This window comes from Mobula birostris, chromosome 28 (assembly GCF_030028105.1).
Source record: "Mobula birostris isolate sMobBir1 chromosome 28, sMobBir1.hap1, whole genome shotgun sequence".
NCBI lineage: Eukaryota > Metazoa > Chordata > Chondrichthyes > Myliobatiformes > Myliobatidae > Mobula > Mobula birostris.
In genome coordinates, this window is record NC_092397.1 from 3,785,723 (window position 1) to 3,812,922 (window position 27,200).

Consider the following 27,200-nt stretch of genomic DNA (forward strand, 5'->3'; position numbering starts at 1 on the left):
CCATGTGCAGGGAATGATGGGATATGGACCATGTGCAGGGAATGGAGGGAGATGAACCATGTGCAGGGAACGGAGGGAGATGGACCATGTGCAGGGAACGGAGGGAGATGGACCATGTGCAGGGAATGATGGGAGATGGAGCATGTGCAGGGAATGATGGGAGGTGGAGCATGTTAAGGGAATGATGGGAGATGGACCATGTGCAGGGAATGGAGGGAGATGGACCATGTGCAGGGAATGATGGGATATGGACCATGTGCAGGGAATGGAGGGAGATGGACAATGTGCAGGGAATGATGGGAGATGGACCATGTGCAGGGAATGATGGGAGATGGACAATGTACAGGGAAAGGTGGGAGATGGACCATGTGCTGAGAATAGAGGGAGATGGACAATGTGCAGGGAATGATGGGAGATGGACCATGTGCAGGGAATGGAGGGAGATGGACCACGTGCAGGGAATGATGGGAGATGGACCATGTGCAGGGAATGGAGGGAGATGGACCACGTGCAGGGAATGATGGGAGATGGAGCATGTGCAGGGAATGGAGGGAGATGGACCACGTGCAGGGAATGATGGGAGATGGACAATGTGCAGGGAATGATGGGATATGGACCATGTGCAGGGAATGATGGGAGATGGACCACATGCAGGGAATGATGGGAGATGGAGCATGTGCAGGGAATGATGGGAGATGGACCACGTGCAGGGAATGATGGGACATGGACCATGTGCAGGGAATGATGGGAGATGGAGCATGTTAAGGGAATGATGGGAGATGGACCATGTGCAGGGAATGATGGGACATGGACCATGTGCAGGGAATGATGGGAGATGGAGCATGTGCAGGGAATGATGGGAGATGGACCATGTGCAGGGAATGGAGGGAGATGGATCGTGTGTGGGGAATGGAGGAAGATGGACCATGAGCAGGGAATGGAGGGAGATGGACCATGTGCAGGGAATGATGGGAGATGGACCATGAGCAGGGAATGATGGTAGCTGGACCATGTGCAGGGAATGATGTGAGATGGACCATGAGCAGGGAATGGAGGGAGATGGACCATGTGCAGGGAATGATGGGAGATGGACCATGTACAGGGAATGATGGGAGATGGACCATGTGCAGGGAATGATGGGAGATGGACCATGTGCAGGGAATGGAGGGAGATGGACCGTGTGCAGGGAATGGAGGGAGATGGACCATGTGCTGGGAATGGACGGAGATGGACCATGTGCAGGGAATGGAGGGAGATGGACCATGTGCAGGGAATGATGGGATATGGACCATGTGCAGGGAATGGAGGGAGATGGACCATGTGCAGGGAATGATGGGAGATGGACCATGTGCAGGGAACGGAGGGAGATGGACCATGTGCAGGGAATGATGGGAGATGGAGCATGTGCAGGGAATGATGGGAGATGGAGCATGTTAAGGGAATGATGGGAGATGGACCATGTGCAGGGAATGGAGGGAGATGGACCATGTGCAGGGAATGATGGGATATGGACCATGTGCAGGGAATGGAGGGAGATGGACCATGTGCAGGGAATGATGGGAGATGGACTGTGTGCAGGCAGAAGGGATTAGTTTAGCTGGGCATTGATTGCTCATTTAATTGGGTTTGGCGCAGCATTGGGGGTGGACGGGCCTTTTCCTGCGTTGCTATCGACTGCCACATTTTGTGTTTGGCCCACAGCTGGAGACGGACTCTCTCTCCACCAGCAACCTGTGCGTGAAGCCCCGCTCCGACCACGCCAACAGCAATGCACAGTCGCCCTCCAACAAGGTACAGCGGAGCGTCTCGGCCAGTCAGAAACAGCGGAGGATCAGTGACCAAGGTAGGTGCAGGCGCGCCGTCTGCCTGTCCCGGTGCTGAGATGGTCTGTTGTTACTGCTTCAGTTTTCAACAGCTCTCGAGGGGCGAGGGTGGGGCTAATCCCGCTCGGAATACTCTGCTAGTTAGATAAAAACCCAAACGCAAGGAGACAGTAAAGGAAAAAGGGCCTTAACAGTGTTGCTGAGCAGAGAGATCTTACGGTCCAAGTTCATAGCTCCTTGAAAGTGGCCACACAGGTCGTGAGGTGGTGTTCACGGGTTCAATGCCCGTTCAGAAATTGGTCGGCAGAGGGGAAGAAGCTGTTCCTGAATCGTTGAGTGTGTGTGTGCAGGCTCCTGTACCTCCTCCCTGATGGTAGCAATGAGAAGAGGGCACGTCCTGGGTGGTGGGGGTTCTGAATGACGGATGGCGCCTTTCTGAGGCGTCCGTCACCTGTTGAAGATGTTGCCAATGGTGCCCGTATTGGAGCGGGTAGAGTTGGCAACCCTCTGCCGGTTTTTCCCGATCACCAGCCGGAGATGCAGCCGGTCAGGACGCTGGCTCGCCACGGTACATCTGCACAAATGTGCAAGCTCGACTGCCTGATCTGGAATAACAGAAGTTTCGATCAGGGGCGACCGTTCGATGGTGGGGGAGAAAAGCACGGGCAAAACTCAAGATTCGAAGGCTCTCGGTCCAAAGCCAACAGCTTCTTCTCAATAGAGACCCGAGGAACAGAATCTGGGTCTGCTGGAGGAGCCAGAGACTATCCCCAGGGCAGAAACGGCTTGTAATAAAGGGCATAATTTTAAGGTGATTGGAGGAAAGAATGTCAGCGGACGTAGAGGTATTTTACAGAGAGTGGGTGGGGGGGGGGGGTGTGGAACGCCCTGCCAGGGCTGGTGGGAGAGGCAGGTACATTAGGGATGTTTAGAAACTCTTAGATAGGCACGTGGATGATAGAAAAATGGATGGCCATGTGGGAGGGAAGGGATAGATTGATCTCAAAGGTCAGCACAGCATTGTGGGCCGAAGGGCCTGTACTGTGCTCTATGTTGAACTCACTGGGTCCAGCAGCATCTGTAGGTGGGGAGAAAGATTGTCGATGCTTCAGGGTCAAAAAACTTCCATCAGGATCTGAAACGTGGATGATTTGATTGCCTCCCACGGAGCTCCTCTGTCCGATTGACGGCAATTCCTCATCAACACGACACACTCACCGACAGTACAGGGAAAGGTGCGGGCGAGGTACAACAGACTGTGTCAGCGACTGAGAAAGAATGCCAAAGCTGCCGTCTTCTTTTACAGTAGAGGCTGGGTCAATAAAGGAAGAGATTTATAAACAAGTTATAAAGATGTTTACTTCTCAAACGCACATCGAAACATAAAGTTCACATACTTGTACTGGGGCGAGTTCACACAGAGACGGGAGGAAGGAAGGAGGGGGAGGTGGGAGGGTCAGTTCACAAAACCGTCCTCGGGTGAGCTCAGGGGATTAGATGAGTTTTACTTTTTTAACAAAGGTTTCCTTTACTGGGCCAAAACCTTAGCAACATATATATGGCTAGGGTGCCTGAAGCTTTTGCATACCACTGTATGTAGTGTATGTTACAATAACGGGTGCAATGATTCACCAGGAGACGGGGAGAGGACTTTTTCCACTTGGGGAACAGAGGAGACTATTAAATAGGTTTATTGTTGTCACAGACACTGTGGAAAAACTTTTCCCTGCCATCCAGAGATTTAATTACAGCAGTGCATTAAGTAAGAATGTAACGCTGAGGCTTTATAAGTTCAAAATTCAGAGTAAATTTTATTATCAGAGTACACATAAGTCACCATATAGACCGCTGAGATCCATCTTCCTGTGGGTGCGCTCAGCAAATCTACAGAATAGTAATTATAACAGTATCAATGAAAGATCAAGCAGGCAACAATGTGCAATATAAGGCATGGGTCAGACTGCACTGAGTAATGTGGGCAATCCTGAGCTCCCTGGCATTGGAGAAGGTTCACAAGACATTCATGAAAGTGATCCCAGGGATGAAAGGGTTAACATGGGAAGGCTTGGTGGCGCTGGGCCTGTGCTGTCTGGAGTTTTGAAGAATGGGTGGGGGGAGCGGATCTCATTGAAAGGCCTGAATAGAGTGGATGTGGAGAGGATGTTTCCTATAGTGGGGGGAGTCTAGGACCAGAGGACACAGATAGAATGGATGTGGAGAGGATGTCTCCTATAGTGGGAGAGTCTAGGACCAGAGAACACAGATAGAGTGGATGTGGAGAGGATGTTTCCTATAGTGGGAGAGTCTAGGACCAGAGGACACAGATAGAGTGGATGTGGAGAGGATGTTTCCTATAGTGGGGGGAGTCTAGGACCAGAGGGCACAGATAGAGTGGATGCGGAGAGGATGTTTCCTATGGTGGGGGAGTCTGGGACCAGAGGACACAGATAGAGTGGATGTGGAGAGGATGTTCCCTATCGTGGGGGAGTCTAGGACCAGAGGACACAGATAGAGTGGATGTGGAGAGGGTGTTTCCTGTCGTGGGGGAGTCTAGGACCAGAGGGCACAGATAGAGTGGATGTGGAGAGGATGTTTCCTATAGTGGGGAGTCTAGGACCAGAGAACACAGATAGAGTGGATGTGGAGAGGATGTTTCCTATAGTGGGGGAGTCTAGGACCAGAGGACACAGATAGAGTGGATGTGGAGAGGGTGTTTCCTGTAGTGGGGGAGTCTAGGACCAGAGGGCACAGATAGAGTGGATGTGGAGAGGATGTTTCCTATAGTGGGGAGTCTCGGACCAGAGAACACAGATAGAGTGGATGTGGAGAGGATGTTTCCTATAGTGGGGGAGTCTAGGACCAGAGGACACAGATAGAGTGGATGTGGAGAGGATGTTTCCTATAGTGGGGAGTCTGGGACCAGAGGGCACAGATAGAGTGGATGTGGAGAGGGTGTTTCCTGTAGTGGGGGAGTCTAGGACCAGAGGACACAGATAGAGTGGACGTGGAGAGGATGTTTCCTGTAGTGGGGGAGTCTAGGACCAGAGGACACAGATAGAGTGGACGTGGAGAGGATGTTTCCTGTAGTGGGGGAGTCTAGGAGCAGAGGACACAGATAGAGTGGATGTGGAGAGGGTGTTTCCTGTAGTGGGGGAGTCTAGGACCAGAGGGCACAGATAGAGTGGATGTGGAGAGGATGTTTCCTATAGTGGGGAGTCTAGGACCAGAGAACACAGATAGAGTGGATGTGGAGAGGATGTTTCCTATAGTGGGGGAGTCTAGGACCAGAGGACACAGATAGAGTGGATGTGGAGAGGGTGTTTCCTGTAGTGGGGGAGTCTAGGACCAGAGGGCACAGATAGAGTGGATGTGGAGAGGATGTTTCCTATAGTGGGGAGTCTAGGACCAGAGCACACAGATAGAGTGGATGTGGAGCGGATGTTTCCTATAGTGGGGGAGTCTAGGACCAGAGGACACAGATAGAGTGGATGTGGAGAGGATGTTTCCTATAGTGGGGAGTCTGGGACCAGAGGACACAGATAGAGTGGATGTGGAGAGGATGTGTCCTATAGTGGGGGGAGTCTAGGACCAGAGGACACAGATAGAGTGAATGCGGAGAGGATGTGTCCTATAGTGGGGGAGTCTAGGACCAGAGGACACAGATAGAGTGGATGCGGAGAGGATGTTTCCTGTAGTGGGGGAGTCTAGGACCAGAGGACACAGATAGAGTGGATGCGGAGAGGATGTTTCCTGTAGTGGGGGAGTCTAGGACCAGAGGACACAGATGGAGGGGATGTGGAGAGGATGTTTCCTATAGTGGGGGAGTCTAGGACCAGAGGACACAAATAGAGTGGACGTGGAGAGGATGTTTCCTATAGTGGGGGAGTCTAGGACCAGAGGACACAGATAGAGTGGATGTGGAGAGGAAGTTTCCTGTAGTGGGGGGAGTCTAGGACCAGAGGACACAGATAGAGTGGATGTGGAGAGGGTGTTTCCTGTAGTGGGGGAGTCTAGGACCAGAGGACACAGATAGAGTGGACGTGGAGAGGATGTTTCCTGTAGTGGGGGAGTCTAGGACCAGAGGACACAGATAGAGTGGACGTGGAGAGGATGTTTCCTGTAGTGGGGGAGTCTAGGACCAGAGGACACAGATAGAGTGGACGTGGAGAGGATGTTTCCTGTAGTGGGGGAGTCTAGGAGCAGAGGACACAGATAGAGTGGATGTGGAGAGGATGTTTCCTATAGTGGGGAGTCTAGGACCAGAGAACACAGATAGAGTGGACGTGGAGAGGATGTTTCCTATAGTGGGGGAGTCTAGGACCAGAGGACACAGATAGAGTGGATGTGGAGAGGGTGTTTCCTGTAGTGGGGGAGTCTAGGACCAGAGGGCACAGATAGAGTGGATGTGGAGAGGATGTTTCCTATAGTGGGGAGTCTAGGACCAGAGAACACAGATAGAGTGGATGTGGAGAGGATGTTTCCTATAGTGGGGGAGTCTAGGACCAGAGGACACAGATAGAGTGGATGTGGAGAGGGTGTTTCCTGTAGTGGGGGAGTCTAGGACCAGAGGGCACAGATAGAGTGGATGTGGAGAGGATGTTTCCTGTAGTGGGGGAGTCTAGGACCAGAGGACACAGATAGAGTGGACGTGGAGAGGATGTTTCCTGTAGTGGGGGAGTCTAGGAGCAGAGGACACAGATAGAGTGGATGTGGAGAGGGTGTTTCCTGTAGTGGGGGAGTCTAGGACCAGAGGGCACAGATAGAGTGGATGTGGAGAGGATGTTTCCTATAGTGGGGAGTCTAGGACCAGAGAACACAGATAGAGTGGATGTGGAGAGGATGTTTCCTATAGTGGGGGAGTCTAGGACCAGAGGACACAGATAGAGTGGATGTGGAGAGGGTGTTTCCTGTAGTGGGGGAGTCTAGGACCAGAGGGCACAGATAGAGTGGATGTGGAGAGGATGTTTCCTATAGTGGGGAGTCTAGGACCAGAGCACACAGATAGAGTGGATGTGGAGCGGATGTTTCCTATAGTGGGGGAGTCTAGGACCAGAGGACACAGATAGAGTGGATGTGGAGAGGATGTTTCCTATAGTGGGGAGTCTGGGACCAGAGGACACAGATAGAGTGGATGTGGAGAGGATGTGTCCTATAGTGGGGGGAGTCTAGGACCAGAGGACACAGATAGAGTGAATGCGGAGAGGATGTGTCCTATAGTGGGGGAGTCTAGGACCAGAGGACACAGATAGAGTGGATGCGGAGAGGATGTTTCCTGTAGTGGGGGAGTCTAGGACCAGAGGACACAGATAGAGTGGATGCGGAGAGGATGTTTCCTGTAGTGGGGGAGTCTAGGACCAGAGGACACAGATGGAGGGGATGTGGAGAGGATGTTTCCTATAGTGGGGGAGTCTAGGACCAGAGGACACAAATAGAGTGGACGTGGAGAGGATGTTTCCTATAGTGGGGGAGTCTAGGACCAGAGGACACAGATAGAGTGGATGTGGAGAGGAAGTTTCCTGTAGTGGGGGGAGTCTAGGACCAGAGGACACAGATAGAGTGGATGTGGAGAGGGTGTTTCCTGTAGTGGGGGAGTCTAGGACCAGAGGACACAGATAGAGTGGACGTGGAGAGGATGTTTCCTGTAGTGGGGGAGTCTAGGACCAGAGGACACAGATAGAGTGGACGTGGAGAGGATGTTTCCTGTAGTGGGGGAGTCTAGGAGCAGAGGACACAGATAGAGTGGATGTGGAGAGGGTGTTTCCTGTAGTGGGGGAGTCTAGGACCAGAGGGCACAGATAGAGTGGATGTGGAGAGGATGTTTCCTATAGTGGGGAGTCTAGGACCAGAGAACACAGATAGAGTGGACGTGGAGAGGATGTTTCCTATAGTGGGGGAGTCTAGGACCAGAGGACACAGATAGAGTGGATGTGGAGAGGGTGTTTCCTGTAGTGGGCGAGTCTAGGACCAGAGGGCACAGATAGAGTGGATGTGGAGAGGATGTTTCCTATAGTGGGGAGTCTAGGACCAGAGAACACAGATAGAGTGGATGTGGAGAGGATGTTTCCTATAGTGGGGGAGTCTAGGACCAGAGGACACAGATAGAGTGGATGTGGAGAGGGTGTTTCCTGTAGTGGGGGAGTCTAGGACCAGAGGGCACAGATAGAGTGGATGTGGAGAGGATGTTTCCTATAGTGGGGAGTCTAGGACCAGAGCACACAGATAGAGTGGATGTGGAGCGGATGTTTCCTATAGTGGGGGAGTCTAGGACCAGAGGACACAGATAGAGTGGATGTGGAGGGGATGTTTCCTATAGTGGGGAGTCTGGGACCAGAGGACACAGATAGAGTGGACGTGGAGAGGATGTTTCCTATAGTGGGGGAGTCTAGGACCAGAGGACACAGATAGAGTGGATGTGGAGAGGAAGTTTCCTATAGTGGGGGGAGTCTAGGACCAGAGGACACAGATAGAGTGGATGTGGAGAGGGTGTTTCCTGTAGTGGGGGAGTCTAGGACCAGAGGACACAGATAGAGTGGATGTGGAGAGGGTGTTTCCTGTAGTGGGGGAGTCTAGGACCAGAGGGCACAGATAGAGTGGATGTGGAGAGGATGTTTCCTATAGTGGGGAGTCTAGGACCAGAGAACACAGATAGAGTGGACGTGGAGAGGATGTTTCCTATAGTGGGGGAGTCTAGGACCAGAGGACACAGATAGAGTGGATGTGGAGAGGGTGTTTCCTGTAGTGGGGGAGTCTAGGACCAGAGGGCACAGATAGAGTGGATGTGGAGAGGATGTTTCCTATAGTGGGGAGTCTAGGACCAGAGAACACAGATAGAGTGGATGTGGAGAGGATGTTTCCTATAGTGGGGGAGTCTAGGACCAGAGGACACAGATAGAGTGGATGTGGAGAGGGTGTTTCCTGTAGTGGGGGAGTCTAGGACCAGAGGGCACAGATAGAGTGGATGTGGAGAGGATGTTTCCTATAGTGGGGAGTCTAGGACCAGAGCACACAGATAGAGTGGATGTGGAGCGGATGTTTCCTATAGTGGGGGAGTCTAGGACCAGAGGACACAGATAGAGTGGATGTGGAGGGGATGTTTCCTATAGTGGGGAGTCTGGGACCAGAGGACACAGATAGAGTGGACGTGGAGAGGATGTTTCCTATAGTGGGGGAGTCTAGGACCAGAGGACACAGATAGAGTGGATGTGGAGAGGAAGTTTCCTATAGTGGGGGGAGTCTAGGACCAGAGGACACAGATAGAGTGGATGTGGAGAGGGTGTTTCCTGTAGTGGGGGAGTCTAGGACCAGAGGACACAGATAGAGTGGACGTGGAGAGGATGTTTCCTGTAGTGGGGGAGTCTAGGACCAGAGGACACAGATAGAGTGGACGTGGAGAGGATGTTTCCTGTAGTGGGGGAGTCTAGGACCAGAGGACACAGATAGAGTGGACGTGGAGAGGATGTTTCCTATAGTGGGGGAGTCTAGGACCAGAGGACACAGATAGAGTGGATGTGGAGAGGATGTTTCCTATAGTGGGGGAGTCTTGGACCAGAGGACACAGCCTCAGTAGAACAGAGATAAGGAGAAATTTTTTTAGCCAGAGGGTGTTTAATCTGTGGAATTCTTTGCTACTGATGCGATTGGGATTTTTTTTAAAGTGGGGGTTGGTAAGTTCTTGGGCGTCAAAGGTAATGGGAAGAATTCAGGAGATTATTATTGGGAGTGATAATTAGCCGTGATGGAATGGTGAAGCAGACCGAACGGGCCGAGTGGCCTAATTCTGCTCCTGTATCTGATGGTCGTGTACGAAGAGAAAGCAATCGCAGAATAAAGTGTCACAGTTACAGAGAATGTTTCGTTTTATCGCACAAAATGTCCGTCCAAGAGTCTGATAACAGCGAGGCAGAATCTGTCCTTGAGCCTGGTGGGACGAGCTTTCAGGCTTTTGTATCTTCTGTCCGATGGGAGGGGGAGAGGAGAGGATGTCTGGGCTGGGGGGGTCCTTGATTGTGCTGGCTGTTCTACTGAGGGAACAACATACCAATCTATTACAAGCAGACCCGATGGCTTCCATCTGGGTTACACGTTTTCAATGATGTTCTGAGGTGTAGGCTCGTGTCTTTGTGTGATTTATCCTACCTCACCCCATGACGTAACACTTCACAATCAGAATTCAGATAAAACTGGCTTCTCAGACCCTGTGCTGAAGGAGTCCAAGATGGCGCTGAGCTGTGGCCTCTGTTGCAGATGTTTCTCGAAACTGATATTTTTTTTTTAGGTTTTGGGGACAGAGAGAGGAGTTGGGAATCAGGTTAGAGTTCAGGATCAGGGATGTGAGGGGATTTGAGGTCCAAGTCTTCGAAGAACAGCGACGTGGGTGTGGGGCACCCGTGGTTGGATGTCAGACCAGCAGAGAGTAGACGCAGCCCCCGTCCCAGGTCAAAGTTGTCGGCGGTTTCCGGAGCTGGAGGAACAAATCCTGATGACCCCCCCCCCCCCGGAACTGGCAAATCAGTGGAACCGAAATTCAAGGCCTCATGTTCGGTGACTGGCATATCCTAGGATTGATGCTGACGATCGAATCAGAAATCTGGATGTTGCGAATCCGCGCGAGGGAGGTCTGTGGGACTGAGTCTGCGTCTTCTGGAAGCTGTCCTGGGGTGAAAGAACTGAACTGGTATGTGCGTGGGGAGGGGGTGGGTGGGGAGGAACGGTGGCTTGTTCCTGTTGAATTCAATTGACTTTATTTCCTACAACCCTCACATACATGAGTAAAAATCTTTACGTTACGTCTCCGCCTGAACATGCAATTTATAGTAATTTGCTGTCCTGCGAGCGCTGTGGACATGCTGAGCTTTGTTGCTTCTTGTGGGCTGCCCCAGCACATCCTTGGACTGTGTTGGTCGCTAGCACAAACAACACTGTGTGTTTTGATGTACGTGAATCTTGATTCAGCCCACCTACCCATGCTTAACCCTGCCTGTTTCTCGCTCTTCCCAGCTGGCTCCAACGTCCCCACGTCCAAGAGGAACCAGGCCAACAGCGCCAATTCCAAGCACCCAGAGGAGGAGAAGGAGGGCTCTGAGCGTTCCAGCAGCAACGTCAAGGTGCCTGCCAGCCCACATGGTGCCAGCGACAGGAAGAAGGTGGTCTCCTCTGCTGGCATGGTGAGCCAGCTGCTGAAATTCTCCCTGCCGCAGCCCATAGCCCGCTGAACCTGTGCCAGAATACTCCCCATCGCCCACAGCCTGCTGAATCTGTGCCAGAATACTCCCCATCGCCCACAGCCTGCTGAACCTGTGCCAAAATACTCCCCATCGCCCACAGCCTGCTGAACCTGTGCCAAAATACTCCCCGTCACCCACAGCCCAATTCTGTGCCAAAATACTCCCCGTTGCCCCCAGCCTGCTGAACCTGTGCCAGAATACTCCCCGTCACCCACAGCCCACCAATTCTGTGCCAAAATACTCCCCATCGCCCACAACCTGCTCAATCTCTGGCAAAATACACTTCGCTGCCCACAGCCTGCTGATTCTGTGCCAAAATGCTCCCCATCGCCCACAGCCTGCTGAATCTGTGCCAGAATACTCCCCGTCACCCACAACCCACCAATTCTGTGCCAAAATACTCCCCGTCGCCCCCAGCCTGCTGAACCTGTGCCAGAATACTCCCCGTCACCCACAGCCCACCAATTCTGTGCCAAAATACTCCCCGTCGCCCCCAGCCTGCTGAATCTCTGGCAAAATACACTTCGCCGCCCACAGCCTGCTGATTCTGTGCTAAAATGCTCCCCATCGCCCACAGCCTGCTGAACCTGTGCCAGAATACTCCCCGTCACCCTCAGCCTGCTGATTCTGTGCCAGAATACTCCCCGTCACCCACAGCTCACCAATTCTGTGCCAAAATACTCCCCATCGCCCACAGCCTGCTGAATCTCTGGCAAAATACACTTCGCCGCCCACAGCCTGCTGATTCTGTGCCAAAATACTCCCCATCGCCCACAGCCCGCCAATTCTGTGCCAAAATACCCCTGTTGCTCACAGCCTGCTGAATCTGCCAAAATACTCCTCACTGCCCACAGCCTGTTGAATCTCTGGTAAAATACTCCCCATCGCCCACTGCCCGCTGATTCTGTGCCAAAATACCCCTGTTGCTCACAGCCTGCTGAATCTCTGCCAAAATACTCATCGCCACCCACAGTCCGCTGATTCTCTGCCAAAATACTCCCCATCGCCCACAGCCCGCTGATTCTGTGTTAATATACTCCCCCCTGCCCATTGCCCGCTGAATCTGTGCCAGAATACTGCCCATCGCCCACAGTCTACCAGTTCTGTGCTGAAATACTCACTGTCCATAGCCCTCTGTAAACTCTAGAGACTGTTGTGTGTGAAAATCCCAGGAGATCAGCAGTTTCTGAGAATACTCCAACCTCCCCGTCTGGCACCAACAACCATTCCACAGTCGAAGTCACTCAGATCACATTTCTTCCCCATTCTGATGTTAGGTCTGAACAACAGCTGAACCTCTTGACCGTGTCTGCATGCTCTTATGTATTGAATTTCTCGCACGTGATTGACTGATATTTGCAGGTGTACCGAAGAAAGTGGCCACTGAGAGTGTGTTCTCGTTCTCTCTGCACAACAGTGTGGTTAGGGGTCTTGCTATTCATTGTGTACTTTCCTGTTGACATTTGACCCCTCCAAAATGGACCACCTCTCACTTGTCTGGATTAAACTATTTCTCCGCCCGTGTCTGTAAGCGATCTATATACTCATAGCCATTAAGCCAGTCTCTCTAAATGCATATCCTTCACCCCTCTCTCCCCTTACAGAACAGTGCCCTGCCCACCAGCGTGGCTCGAGGCAGGAACTCCCCTCTGGTGGAACGAGCTGGCATCGGCCAGCAAGGCAGCATACACAACGGCAAAGACAGGTAACCAGCATCATGCGCGACGTTTGCTCCCTGACTCCCGGCCGCACCTCCCATCTGGGGGATACCCTGGTCGGTCGCCCTCGGAGAGACGGGAGGAGGGTGGTTGTGACTTCGAACTTGCAGGGCTGGTGTTAATTGTGTGCGCTTCCTGTAGGAGGCTGTGGGAGTTTTCACGGGGGGCACGAGTGAGCTGAGCTCTGAGACAGAGCTTCTGGTCATCTCCAGCATAATTTGCATTGCAGAACCACACCCCCGGGTTTATGTCTGTGTCTCTCTCTCTCTGTCCGTCTGTCTTTGTCTCTCTCTCTCTGTCCGTCTGTCTTTGTCTCTCTCTCTCTGACTGTGTGTGTGTGTCTCTTTCTCTCTGTCCGTCTGTGTTTGTCTCTCTCTCTCTGTCTCCGTGTGTGTTTGTCTCTCTCTGTCCGTCTGTCTCTGTCTCTGTCTCTCTCTGTCCGTCTGCCTCCCTCTCTCTGTCTGTCTGTCTGTCTCTCTCTCTGTCTGTCTTTCTCTCCTTTCCCCTCTCTCTTTGTGTGTCTCTCTCATCTTTCTCGTCACTCTCACTGTTGAGGTGTAGGAGAGCAAGTCATGGGGAGGCCATTCGGCCCATTGTGCCTGTGCTGAGCAGTCCCATCAGTCCTATCCCCATTGCAGCTTTGCAGTTTGTTCTCCAACTGTTGTCCCCTGAGTTTATTTGTCACGTGTACACCAGAACCTCAACGTACGGTGAAATGTGTCATTTGTCAACGACCAGCACAGTGTGCTGGGGGCCGGCCCGGCGCTCTGACTAAACCTCTCCTTGCCCTGCAGCTCGACGGTGCAAAGCTCCAGGATATCCTCCGTGTCGGTGACCTCGGCCCGGACACGCCACAGCAAGTCGATGTCCACCTCAGTGCATCCCTCGAAATCCACAGGGAACAGCGGCGACTCGCAGCGCCCCAGGCAAGCCGTCCTGTTCTGGTGACTCCAGGGCGGGGTGGGCGGGGAACCGGGACAGCGAAGCCACACTGCCTCGGGGCGCACGCGTTATGCGGCAACTTTGTAAGCCCCTGGTTGGGCCACATCTGGAGGTTTAGGTGCAGCTGTGGTCACCCCACTGCAGGAAGGAGGGTGAGAAGAGATTTACCAGGATGCTGCCTGGTTTAGAGGCCTCTTAAAAACCTCGATTGTTTCTGTCTCCACCACCATCCCTGGCAGAACATTCCGGGCTCCCCACTGTTTAAAAAAAAAACTGGCAGTCCCTCCTGGCGAGGCAACACTCCACCTGCCTATCAGCTGGGGCCGCCTACGGTGCCCGGGGCTCCCGTTGCTGCCTCCTCTACGTTGGTGAGCTGCATCTTCGGGCACCTCCGCTCCACCCGCCGCAAGTGGAGCTTCCTAGTGACCAAATATTCCCATTCCCATTCCGACATGTCGGTCCACAGCCTCCCCTTTTGCTGTGATGAGGCCACCCTCAGGGTGGAGGAACAACATCTTGTATTCTGTCTGGGTAGCCTCCAACGTGATAGTGTGGATATTGATTTCCCCTTCCAGAAGAAAAAAAAAATTCCCTCCCCGTCCCTCTTCTTCTATTCCCCTTTTGCCTCTTCTCACCTGCCTATGACAACCCCCTGGGTCCCTACCCATCCCTTTCCCTTTCTCCTGTGGTCCACTCTCCTCTCCGATCAGATTCCTTCCTCTCCAGCCCTCGACCTTCCCCACCCACCTGGTTTCACCCCTCACCTTCTAGCTATTCTCTTCTACCTCCCCCCCCCCACCTTCTTATTCTGGCTTCTTCCCCCCTTCTTTTCCAGTCCTGATGAAGTGTCTCGGCCCGAAACGTTGACTGCTTATTCCCTTCCATAGATGCTGCTTGACCTGCTGAGTTCCTCCAGCGTTTTGTGTGTGTTGTTTTGAATTCTCCTGAAATGCATGCTCTCTAATTGACATTTTTGCCCTAAGGAAAATATCCTATTTCCCCTCTCTACTTCTCTTACAATTTTCTAAGCCTCGATCAGATCTCCCCGCAGCCTCTGCCGCTCCACAGAAAGCCACCCAAGTTTGCCCAGTCTCTCCTTGTTGCTCCTACTCTAATCCAGGTGAATCTCTTCTGCACCCTCTCCAAAGCCTCCCCATGCAACCTGCTGGCATGAACTTCTGGCATTTTCTGCCCCTTCCTCATTCTCACTATCTCTATTCCCAGTTCCGGTTTCCATCTCACCGTTTGCCCATCCCCTCCCTCTGGTTCCCCTCCTCCTCCCCTTTCTCCCAAGGTCAACTCTCCTCTCCTACCAGACTCCTTCCTCTTCAGCCCTTCATGCCTTCCACCGCTCACCTCCCAGCTTCTTCATCTCCACTCCCCCATCCACCTTCCAGCTATCCTGCCCCCACACCCCCCAAGTTCTTATTCTGGCTTTCGCCCCCTTCCTTTCCAGTCCTGTTGAAGGGTCTAGGCCCGAAACGTCGGCTGTTTATTCCCCTTGATAGATGCTGCCTGACCTGCTGAGTTCCTCCAGCATTTTGTAAGTGTGTTGATCTGGATTTCCAGCATCTGCAGAATCCCTTGTATTGCTGATTTGCCCACACAACCCCCCTGTGATCAGTCAATCTCCCCACTTTCCACCACGCAAGAATGTTCTGATTTCTGCCCAGCACTGAACTTGACCCAGTACAGACTCCGACCCGACCCTCTGGAGAACTAGGAGCAGAGAGAATGGGGAGGGGGGAACTCTAGGACCCTGAGGCTGACTTCTCCCACGCAACCAACCAAGAGGAACAGCTGAGTGAGGGGGTGAAGGAAGCCCCCCGGGTGTTAATCATTAATTCAACAGGCAGCCTCCCAGGGGGCTGCCACTGAACCTTGCATGACAATCCTCCTTTGCTACGTGCCTGCACCACAGAGTGGAGGGAGATATAGAGACGGGGTATTAATGTTCCCTGTGCACTGCCTTGGATCGTGAAACCTGTGGGCTGGGGGGAGGTTGTCAGGGGGACTCAGTGGGATATTGCAACCCTCTGCTATTGTTAGGCAGGTTTGAGGCAAAACACTTGTGTCAAGACTGTATGAGACGACCCTAAGAAGTTATGCCATTCAGCCCATCGAGTCTGCCCACCCCATTCCATCATGGCTGATTTATTATCCCTCTCAACCCCATTCTCCTGCCTTCTCCCCATAACCTTTGACGGACAGACTAATCCAGAACCTTAAATATACTCAGTGACTCGGCCTCCACAGCCGTCTGTGGCAATTATTCCACAGATTCACCTCCCTCCGGCTAAAGAAATTCCTCCTCATCTCTGTTCTAAAGGGACGATCCTCGATTCTGAGGCTGTTCCTTCTGGTCCAAGACTCCCCCACTATAGGAAACATCCTCTCCACATCCACTCTATCTGTGTCCTCTGGTCCTAGACTCCCCCACTATAGGAAACATCCTCTCCACATCCACTCTATCTGTGTCCTCTGGTTCTAGACTCCCCCACTATAGGAAACATCCTCTCCACATCCACTCTATCTGTGTCCTCTGGTCCTAGACTCCCGCACTATAGGAAACATCCTCTCCACATCCACTCTATCTGTGTCCTCTGGTTCCAGACTCCCCCACTATAGGAAACATCCTCTCCACATCCACTCTTTTGAGGCCTTTCAATATTTGAAAGGTTTCAACGAGATCACCCCTCATTCTTCTAAACTCCAGTGAGTACAGACCCAGAACCATCCTCATATGTTAACCCTTTCATTCTTAGGATCATTCTTGTGAACCTTTACTGGACGCCCTCCAATGCCAGCACATTATTCATCCAGATCATTGGGTATATTTAACGTGGTGGTTGAAAGGTTCTTGATTAGTCAGGGTGTCAAAGGTTATGGGGGGGAGAGACAGGAGAATGGGGTTGAGAGGGATATTAAGTCAGCCATGATGGAATGGTGGAGCAGACTCGATGGGCTGAATGGCCTGGTTCTGCTCTGTTTCTTTCGTTTTATCGTCCTTTTCTTGTTGCTACGCTGTTTGTCCTTGCACATGTCCATATACCATGTCCTTGCTGCCCCCCTCCTACAGCACAGCCCCACAGCGCATTCCCGTCACCTCGCCTTCCGCCCACAACATCAGCAGCAACGTGACCGAACACGGAAACTTCCCCCGGGGCGTGGCTAGCCGGCGCACCATCGACGGCGGGCAGCTGCGCCAGTTCCGGGACCAGCAGAACGCTGCCTACAATGGCCCCCCCGCCTCACCCACCCTGTCCCACGGCAACAGCCAGCAGCGCAGAGGAGCATCCAGCAACATCTTCAGCAAGTTCACCTCCAAGTTCGTGCGCAGGTAAGGAAACTCGCTTTCCGCTGTTCTCCGTCCTCCCCCCCCTGCCCCGGCCAGGAACCAGCCCTCCCTCCAAGCTGAAACTGGAAGGAATCTCAGGCAGTCACTGATCACGATGAGTGGCACACTGTACAGGGATCTCCCGGGAGCAGAGACTGTTCACTGCAGAGTACCTACCTCCTGTGGCCACTGAATGCAGGTTTGTGGTCTTCTGCTGTAGCCCGTCCACTCACGGTTCGATGTGTGTGTTCAGAGGTGCTCCTCTGCACACCACTTGTTGTAACGTGTGGTTATTTGAGCTACTGTCAGCTTGAACCAGTCTGGCCGTTCTCCTCTGACCTCTCTCATTAACAAGGCGTTTTCACCCACAGAACTGCCGCTCACTGGATGTTTTTTGATTGTCACACCACTCTCTGTAAACTCTAGAGACGGTTGTGTGTGAAAATCCCAGGAGATCAGCAGTTTCTGAGATACTCAAACCACCCCATCTGGCACCAACAATCATTCCACGGTCAAAGTCACTTAGATCACATTTCTTCCCCCCGTTCTGATGTTTGGTCTGAACAACAACTGAACCTCTTGACCGTGTCGGCGTGCTTTTATACATTGAGTTGCTGCCACGTGATTGGCTGATTAGACATTTGCATCAACGAGCAGGCATGCAGGTGTACCTAATAGAGTGGCCACTCAGTGTATAAAGTGACGTGGATTAGGGGAGAGAGAGAGCGTGCGTCACATATCCAGCAGGACATTGACAGGATGCAGAGCTGGACCGAGAAGTGGCAGATGGAGTTCAATCCAGAAAAGTGGGAAGTGAAATTCTGTAGGGCAGAAATAAGTCTAAATGCTAAATTTTTAAACCTAGAGGTTAAAAACTTCCTTGTAGGAATTAGTGAGGGGGGACAGTGCGTTTCAGCAGAGCAGTTCCAGAGACGGGTTCGATCCTGATCTCCGCCGTTCTGTGTGTGTGAGAGAGAGGGAATGGCCTCCAGCCCGCTGTATGTCTGTGAGGGAAGTTTGCACGTTCTGTGGCTGTGTGGGTTTTCCCCAAGCGGCCTCCCACTTCCCAGCAACACGCGGGGTCAGCGAGTTTGTTGTAAGTTAACCCCGTTTGCTCCAAATGAGATGGATTGGAAATTTCCCCGAGAATATATATATGTGTGAGTGAGAGAGAGAGAGAGACACAGACACAGACAGACAGAGTGATAGTGTGTGAGAGAGAGTGTGACTGTGCGAGGGGGGACTGTGTGCGAGAGAGGGGTGGGGATAGACCGAGGGGGAGGGGTAGAAAGGGAGACTGCGCGAGAGAGAGGTGGGGGGGGCAGGGTGTGTGCCTGCGAGAGGGGGTCTGTGTGTTTGAGAATTTGAATCCTGGGGATCGGTGGGTGGTTAGAGGTCAGTATGGACTGTGGGGCGAGAGGCCTCGTTCCTGTCTCCGTGACTCTGAGCCTGTGCAACGAGCCTGCTTTGTGCCATGATTGTGGTGTCAAGAGTGGGCTGAACGAGGCAGCGCAGATCGGTGAGGGGGGAGGGCTTATTCATTTCTGATTCGGGGTGGTTCCCTCACCCCCAACCCCCATGTTGTGCGTCAGTGAGTTGTGTCTCCCTTTCTGTTGTGTCTGTGTTGTACCGTCTGGGGGGAGGGGGAGTCCCATCGAACTATTTTCCTTTCGTCCCACTGACCCAATTTACAGTCCTCATCTTGCTGATCGGGTTCGGGGGAAAAGTGCTCTTGATTCCCCGTATCCCTTTGCCCCTCCCCTCCCACCATACTGCCCCACACCCTCACACCGCGTCCTCGCCGAAAACACGTCCTCCTCTGACGAGTGCAAGTTGATTGTCACCTGCCTGCAAGTGTGTAACTAAACGGAACGACGTTCCCCTGGATCGGTAAACACGCATTATGCACAGAACGAGACGACGCTAATAAAATATCGTTCAAAATGCTCGGGACGCATTCAGTAAAAGCCCTTGCGTCCCTGACTCTGATGGGGCACGGGAACACCAACACGTTTGGGAACATTAGGAAAGGGAGGAGGCAGATGACTGTGCTTGTGTTCCCCCGGCTGCTGTCTTCCCCCCACCCCACCCCTGCCCTCGTCCCTGGCCGGGTAGGTGGGCTCGGGAACCTGTGAACATAGGAAACAATGGAGCAAGAGTAAGCCACTCGGCCCCTCCAGCCTATCCCCCGCCATTCAATACGATGGCGGGCGTTCAGCCCCAGTCATCAGCTCTTCCCCTTGGCCATTTCCCCTCCACCCATCTCCAGCCCTCACCCCTCCCACCCATGTACATTCTCCATAACCCCCCCCCCCCCGGGCAGAGAATTCCAGAGATTCTACCCCCACCAGCCCTCTCACCTCGGCGTTAGAACATAGAACCTGACAGCACGATGTTGTGCCGACCTTTTAACCCACTCCTAAAACAATCTAAACCGTCCCTCCCACATGGCCCTCCATTTTTCTATCATCCACGTGCTTATCTAAGTCTCTTAAATGTATCTGCCTCTACCACCACCCCAGGCAGGGTGTTCCACACACCCACCACTCTCTGTGTACACAAACATATCTCTGACATCACCCCCCCCATATCTTCCTCCAATCACCTAACAATTACACTCCCCCTACAAGCCAGTTCCACCCTGGGAAAAAGTCTCTGGCTGTCCACTCGATCTGTGCCTCTTATCATCTTGTACAGCTCTATCAAGTCTCCTCTCGTCCTCCTCCACTCCAAAGAGAAAAGCCCCAGCTCACTCAACCCATCCTCACAATACACGCTCTCTAATCCAGGCAGCATCCCGGTAAATCTCCTCTGCACCCTCTCTAAAGCCTCCATATCCTTCCTGTAGTGAGGCAACCAGAACTGAACACAATACTCCCAGTGTGGTCTGACCAGGGTTTTATAGAGCTGTAACATTACCTCACGGCTCCTGAACTCAATCCCCCGACTAATGAAGGCCAACACACCAAACGCCTTCTTAACCACCCCATCAACTTTGAGGGATCTATGGACCTGGACCCTGAGATCCTTCTATTCCTCTTCACTGCTAAGTATCCTGTCAGTAACCCTGTGTTCCCCACTCCTGAATCAATCATTTCCCACTTTTCCGGATTGAACTCCCTCTCGGTGCTAGTGCCCGTCTAAACGGACGAGCGAGGTGACATGCCAGTCTCCCGCTGTGCTCCCACCCCGTGTCTCCCCTCCTCTGCCGGGGTTCGATCCCCCACAGACCAGAGGGGCAAGCTAAGCTGTCTGAGGTGAAGGCTGTCCCTCTCCCCACACCACCCACCGAACCCTGAAACCCAGAACCGCTGTGGCTACAAACACGAGATTCTGCCGACACTGGAAATCCAGAGCAACACACTCACACAAAACGCTGGAGGAACCCAGCAGGCCAGGCAGCATCTATGGAGAGGAATAAACGGTCCACGTTTTGGGCCGAGACCTTCATCAGGACTGGAAAGGAAGGGGGCAGAAGCCTGAATAGCAAGGTGTGGTGGGGGAGCAAGGAATACAAGCTGGTAGGTGATAGAGGTGCCAGGAGGGGAGGGATGAAGTAAGAAGGGGATAGGTGAGAGGTTCTCACCCCCCTCCCCACCCATTCTCACCATTCCCCTTTTACCCCTTCCCTTCTCCTCAATTGCCCCGTTTCTCCTCCGATTTCTCCCCTGGTCCTTTCTCCTCTCCAATCAGATTCCTACTTCAATCCTTCCCCTTTTCCACCTATCGCCTTCAAGCTTCTTACTGATTACTTATTCCAGCTTATTCCCCCTCGCCAGTCCCGATGAAGGATCACGGCCCAGAACGTGTCCATAGATGCTGCCTGACCTGCTGAGACCCGCCAGCGTTTCGTGTTGCTGTGGTGATCATGGCGCCGCAGGGCAAACTGATGCTGGCGTTAAGGGTCCAGGCTGTCAGGGTGGGGCCTGTCCGACTCTGGCAGGGCAGAGGGCTGGGTTGTGATACCGACTGTGGGACAGTAGTGTGAGCCTCCGTCCCAGAGGCCCTCTCACTGGGGGAGGTGAGGCAGCAGACGGGGGGGGGGGGGGGCGTAGGCTTGAGTTGAGTGCTTCCCTGCACCTTAAACTACTCTTCCCGTCCCATCCCAGTTTGGACTCCCCTACCCTGGGGTGGAGATGCATCTCTACTGAAGCAGGTGTAAGATGCTCCTTCCCTCCACTAGCCTGCAGGTCACCCTTGGGCAAGGTGTAGCACATTTCCCACCCTCCGATCAGGGTCATGTGAAGGTAAGGGTTCAGGTGGCGGATGGTCGTATGAGCAGATCACATGTCCCGGTTATGTGACCACTGATGCCAGGCAGACAGTTCCTGAAGAGTATTGATAATGGCTGGGGTCACCCGTCTTGTAGGCTCTGCCCAGAAGGCGGCAACAAGACTCCACTTCTGAAGAAAAATTTGCCAAGAGCAGTCACAGTCATGGGAAGACCATGATCAGCAACATCATACACACGGCACATAACGAACGAACCCACCCACCCTATCCAGGCCTCTCACTTAAACCTCTCGTCCTCTGGAGCTCGGAGGAATAAAGACCCAGCCCCCCTCGACCTCTTCCCGCGAGTCCGGCCAATGTCCTCGTGAATCTGTTCTGCACTCTCTCAAGTTTAGTCATGACTGTTGTATACTGGTGACTGGAACTGTACACAGTCTCTGTTATTCGAGTCTAACATGGCGTCCGGACTCGAACACTCCATGCCCTGACCGGTGAAGGCCAGCATGCTCTGCCGTCCTGTCTACCTGTGATTCTTCTCTCAACAAACTGTCCGCCTGGCCTGCTGGGTGCCCCTAGTTCATGGGTTAAATCCTCGATCAGTGTGACTTTCCAAAATGCATCACCTCCTGCTCATCTGTACTGGGCGCCATGGCAAGGTAGCAGTTAGCAGTTCAGAGTTCAATGCCAGCATCCTCTGTACTGAGTCTGAGTCCTCCCCGTGATCACGTGGGTTTCCTCCCGGTGCCACGGTTTCCTCCCACAGTCCCAAGATGAACTGGTTACTGGGGTAGTTGCTTATAATAATTTGTCCCGTGATGGGACCAGGGTTCGGCTGGGCAGCACGCCTATTCCGTGCTGTTATGTCGAAATGAATTTTCTTTTTAAATCTGTCTGCCACTCCTCTGCCCAGCTATCTGATTGAGATTCCCCCTGCAGTCTTCAACCAATAGCCACACCGAAATCCGTGGTGCCCACAAGGGGTTGTCTCCACCCCTCCTCGGGGCGATGTACTCTGTCACCGTCACAGAGGGCCAGCTCCCCGACCTCCCTCCCCTGACGGCACCCACGGGGGCAGTTTGGGCGGCGGAGTGGGGGAGGCAAGCTGTCACCGAAGTACCCCCTTTGGCCACTGCACCCCGAGGGTGGGGTGGGGTGGGGTGGGGCAGGGCAGGTGTCAGAGCTCGGTGTCACTGTCTCAGTCGCCCTTCACATGCCTCTTCTTGTTTCTGTTTGTAGAAATCTGTCTTTCAGATTTGCGAGAAGGTAGGAGCTCGCCGTCGTTGTGTGTTTCTGTATTGGTTATGTGTTACTAACCCGCTGGCTGTCACCTCCTCACCCCTGTCCTGTCCCCCTCCGGTCCTACTGCGGTGAATGGGTGGGGGAACGGGCAGGGGGGGTGTGTCTTGTGCAAATGCATGCCGTTCCGAGAGCTGGGGCAGGGGGCTGCCTGAGGATTGGGGGGAACGAGGGGAGGGAAGTTTGTCTGCACTGTCAGCAGGGAGGGGTGTGTGTGTCTGTCTCTGTGTGTGTGTGAGTGTGTGCATCTCTCTGTGTGTGAGTGTGTATCTGTGAGAGTGTGTGTGTATCTGTGAGAGTGTGTGTGTGTGTGAGTGTGGGTCTGTGTGTGTGTGCGTGTGTATCTGTGAGAGTGTGTGTCTGTCTGCGTGTGTGTGTCTCTCTCTGCGTGTGAGAGTGTGTACCTGTGAGTGTGTGTGAGGGAGAGCTGACTTGCCCCCAGGGAGGATCAAGGTCCCAGTTTACCTTGGCGCCCTGTCTCGGGTTATTTGCTCCTACCCCGGTGCCGTCTCTCCCCGCCTCCCCACTCGGATCAGCATTCTGCTCCACCAGGTGGACCCACCTAACTCAAGAGGGGAACTGGAGCCCGACGCCCGAAACAGATTCTGCGCACATCGGCCCTGCCCTCGGGGAACCACGGCCTCCCGGGGGGATCTCCCAGCACTGAGTTCACAACTCCACCTGGACATGGTGACAGAATTGGGCCATGCGGCCCTTCAAGTCTGCTCCGCCATTCCATCACGGCTGGTTTACTACCCGACTCTCCTGCCTTCTCCCCATAAACTTAAACGCCCTGACTAATCAAGATCCCACCAACCTCCACTTTAATCACACCCAATGACTCGGCCTCCACAGGTGACTGTGACAGTGAATTCCACAGATTCACCAGCCTCTAGCTAAAGGAGATCCTCCTCATCTCCGTTCTACATGGACGTCCCTCTATTCTGAGGCTGTGCCCTCTGGTCCTAGACTCCCCCACTATAGGAAACATCCTCTCCATGGCTACTCTGTCGAGGCCTTTCGATATTCAATAGGTTTCAGTGAGATCCTCCCTCATTCTTCTAAAGTCCAGCAAGTACAGGCCAAGAGCCATCAAAGTCTCCTCATATTCACCACTCAGCCCAGTTCCCGGTGTTAGAGTAGCTGCCTCTGGCTTTGGGAGTCTCTTCACCCCCCCATCCCCAAACTTTCCGTGGGTGCCACGGTAAGGTAGCAGTCGGCCTGACACTATTACAGCTCGGGGAGGGGGAGGTGGGGTTTGGCTCCAGCGTCCTCTGTGAGAAGGTTTGTATGTCCCTTCCCATGAGCACATGTTTCCTCCCACAGTCCAAAGGTTGTCAGGTGAATTGGTCACTGTAAACTGCCCCGTGTTTAGGGTGGGGGTAAATTGGGGGTTGTTAGGCTGGAAGGGTCTGTTCTGCACAGAATCACTAAATATAAATAAATTTCTCTACATAACCCTGTCACCGTCCCACTCAGCTTGCACCCTCCCCAGATGTCAGGTGCCCAAGCAACCGCCAACCGTCCCTGGGTCACTGTCTGCCCCCCCCCCCCATGTTGGTGACTGGGTGTGGCTGGTATGTGTCTGGGGTAGTTGGGGGGATTCTCGCAGTGCATGCCCTCTCTAACCCTGTGTGAATCTAACTCTTCTCCCGCGCAACGCTGTGCGGCCGTTCTAACATCGTCACTGGCTCTGGCTGTCCACTGTACGCGGTTCCTGCCTGCTTATACCCCCTCCGGTGGAGGTGGTCCTCCCTTCCTACCCCCTCCTCGCAGGTGTGGTGAAGCCGGGCCTGACAGCTGCTCGGCTCTGACCGGCTCCCTCCATCGCAGGAGTCAGGAGCCAACTCTGATTCTGCACAGCCTTCTACAGTAAAGCAGCCTGTGGTCAGACAGACACTCAGTCAATAACCCAGTATTCAGATCTTTGATTGTTAAACCAGCCCTCAAATGCTCCTCGATCAGTAATTGCCCCTTGATCAATAATGCGGCATTTGATCATTCCTGATTGATCACTTACTCATGATCAGATCCTTGATCAATAATGCACGCAACCAAGTCTTCTAGATTAATAGCTTGCCACCTCAATAGATCCTCAAAATTTTGTCCTATTGAAAGTACCTTGATTAATAAAAAAGAACCATTAATCAGATCTTCGATCAGTAACTCAGCCCCTCAGTTGCTTCTCGATTAATAATTTGTCCTATAATCAGTCCCTCAATCGATAACACAATGTGTAATCAGCCCCAATCAATCACTCTCCCCCTCACTGGTTCCTCGATCAATAACTTCCCTCTTGATCCATAACCCAGGCCTGTAATAAATCTGATTTGATTGGTACCATTCCCTGTAATCAATAACCCCATCATCCATCTGATGAGATCTGTCCCATCTTAGTAAGTTGCCCATGATCAGTCAATGTTTGACATTGAAATCCACCCCACTGAAATTATCACAATGTGTGGCATAATGTCTCTCACGTCCAACCAGCCTGGCAGCTGATCAATAGACAGCTTTGGAACCAGCCCAACACGATGGATGAGACATCAAAAGCAGACAATCACACTGTCTGTCTGAACACTGAGGGCAGACGGGGCTGTGTTGACTAAGGGGGTATCTGTCTGAACACTGAGAGCAGGTGGGACCACGTTGATGGGGCTCTATTATAGACCACCCAACAGTCCCAGGGATTTAGAGGGACAAATTTGTTGAGAGATCGCAGACTGTTGCAAGAAACATAAGGTTATTATAGTAGGTGATTTTAACTTTCCACATATTGACTGGGACTCCCAGACTGTAAAAGGACTAGATAGGATAGAGTTTGACAAATGTGTTCAGGAAAGTTTCCTTCGTCAGCACGTAGAAGTGATTCTGGATCTGCTGTGAGGGAATGAGACAGGGCAGGTGACTGAAGTTGGTGTAAAGGGAACATTTTGCATCTAGTGCTCAGAATGTCATTAGTTTCAAGGTAATTATGAAAAGGATAGGTCTGGTCCGTGGGTTGAGTTTCTAAATTGGACAAAGGCCAATCTTGATGGTACCAGAAAAGATCTGGCAAGTGTGGATTGCGACAGGCTGTTTCTGGCAAAAGTGTCCTTGGAAAGTGGGAACACATCAAAAGTGAAATTTTGAGAGTACAAAGCTTGTATGTGCCCGTCAGAATAAAAAATTAAGATAACAAGTGTAGGGAATCTTGGTTTTTCAAGAGATATTGAGGCACTGGTTGAGAAATAGGAGATGCACAGCAGGTACAGGCAGGTAGGAACAAATGAGATGCTTATGGAGTATAATAAATGCAAGAGAGCACTTAAGAAAGAAATCAGGAGGGTTAAAAGAAGGCACGAGGTTGCCCCAGCAGACAAGCTGACGGAGAATCCTAAGGGATTCTACAAATACGTTAAGAGCTAAAGGATTGCAAGGGACAAAATTGGTCCTCTGGCAGACCAGAATGGTAGACCATATGTGGAGCCTAAATGGATGGGGGAGATCTAAAATAATTTTTTTGTATCTGTGTTTACTTTGAAAATGGACCCAGTGTCGAAAGAAGTGAGGCAATGTAGCAGCGAGGTCATGGACCCTGTACAGGTTGCAGAGGAAGAGCTGTCTGTTGTCTTGAGACAAATCAGGGTGGACAGTCCCCAGGGCCTGACAGGGTGTCCCTTTGACCCTGTGGGGCAAGTGCAGAATTTGGAGGGGCCCTAGCAGATAGATTTAAATCACCCTTAGCCACAGGTGGGGTACTGGAGGACTGGAGGATATAATGTTCTTTTTATGAAAAGTTCTGAGTAAAACAGGAAATTATAGGCTGGTGAGTGACATCAGTAGTGGGAAAGTTATTGGAAGGTACTCTAAGGAAGCGGGTATATGTTTACTTGGATAGTCAGGGACTGATTACAGATAGTCGGCATGGCTTTGTATATGGTAGGGTGTGTCTAACCAATTTACAGAGTTTTTCGAAGAAGTTACCGGGAAAGCTGATGAAGGCAAGGCAGTGGATGTTGTCTACATGGACTTCAGCAAGGCATTTGACAAGGTCCCGCATGGGAGGCTGGTCAAGAAGGTTTGGTCGCTCGGCATTCAGGGTGAGGTAGTAAATTGGATTAGACATTGGCTTTGTGGGAGAAGCCAGGGAGTGGTAGGAGAGGGTTGCCTCTCTGACTGGAGGCCTGTGACTAGTGGAGTGCCACAGGGATTGGTCTGGGTCCATTGTTGTTTGTCACCTATAGCAACGATCTGGGTGATAATGTGGTTCACTGGATCAGCAAGTTTTTGGGTGACACCGAGATTGGGGGTGTGGTGGACAGCGACAGAGTCTACAAACGAGAAAGTCTGCAGATGATGGAAATGGGGGCGGCACACACAAATGCTGGAGGGACTCAGTAGGCCAAGCAGCATCGATAGGGAAAGAGTACCGTTGACGCTTCGGGCTGAAACCCTTCAGCAGGTTGTGCCTTTATCCACAGATGCTGCCTGGCCGGTTGGGTTCCTCCGGCATTTTGAGTGACAAAGACTGTCAAAGCTTACAGCAGGATCTCGATCTGTTGGAAGAACAGCTGATGGAATTTGATGCAGACAGTTGTGAGGTGTTGCACTTTGGTAGAACCAACCAGGATAGGACTTACACGGT

General features: G+C 52.5%; 1 protein-coding gene across 6 annotated transcripts in view; it reads left to right on the forward strand.

Annotated features, from left to right (window-relative positions):
* Positions 1-27,200, forward strand: part of mark2b (MAP/microtubule affinity-regulating kinase 2b) — a 180,669-nt gene that overhangs the window by 149,820 nt on the left and 3,649 nt on the right. For 4 of the 6 annotated variants that reach the window (XM_072245999.1, XM_072246005.1, XM_072246004.1 and 1 more), the window contains 6 exons: positions 1,702-1,843; positions 10,821-10,987; positions 12,652-12,752; positions 13,560-13,691; positions 16,787-17,047; positions 22,514-22,540. In XM_072245999.1, the coding sequence (XP_072102100.1) occupies positions 1,702-1,843; positions 10,821-10,987; positions 12,652-12,752; positions 13,560-13,691; positions 16,787-17,047; positions 22,514-22,540 (830 nt within the window). The remainder of the gene's footprint in view (positions 1-1,701; positions 1,844-10,820; positions 10,988-12,651; positions 12,753-13,559; positions 13,692-16,786; positions 17,048-22,513; positions 22,541-27,200) is intronic. The other 2 variants (XM_072246000.1, XM_072246002.1) reach the window with 1 other exon arrangement.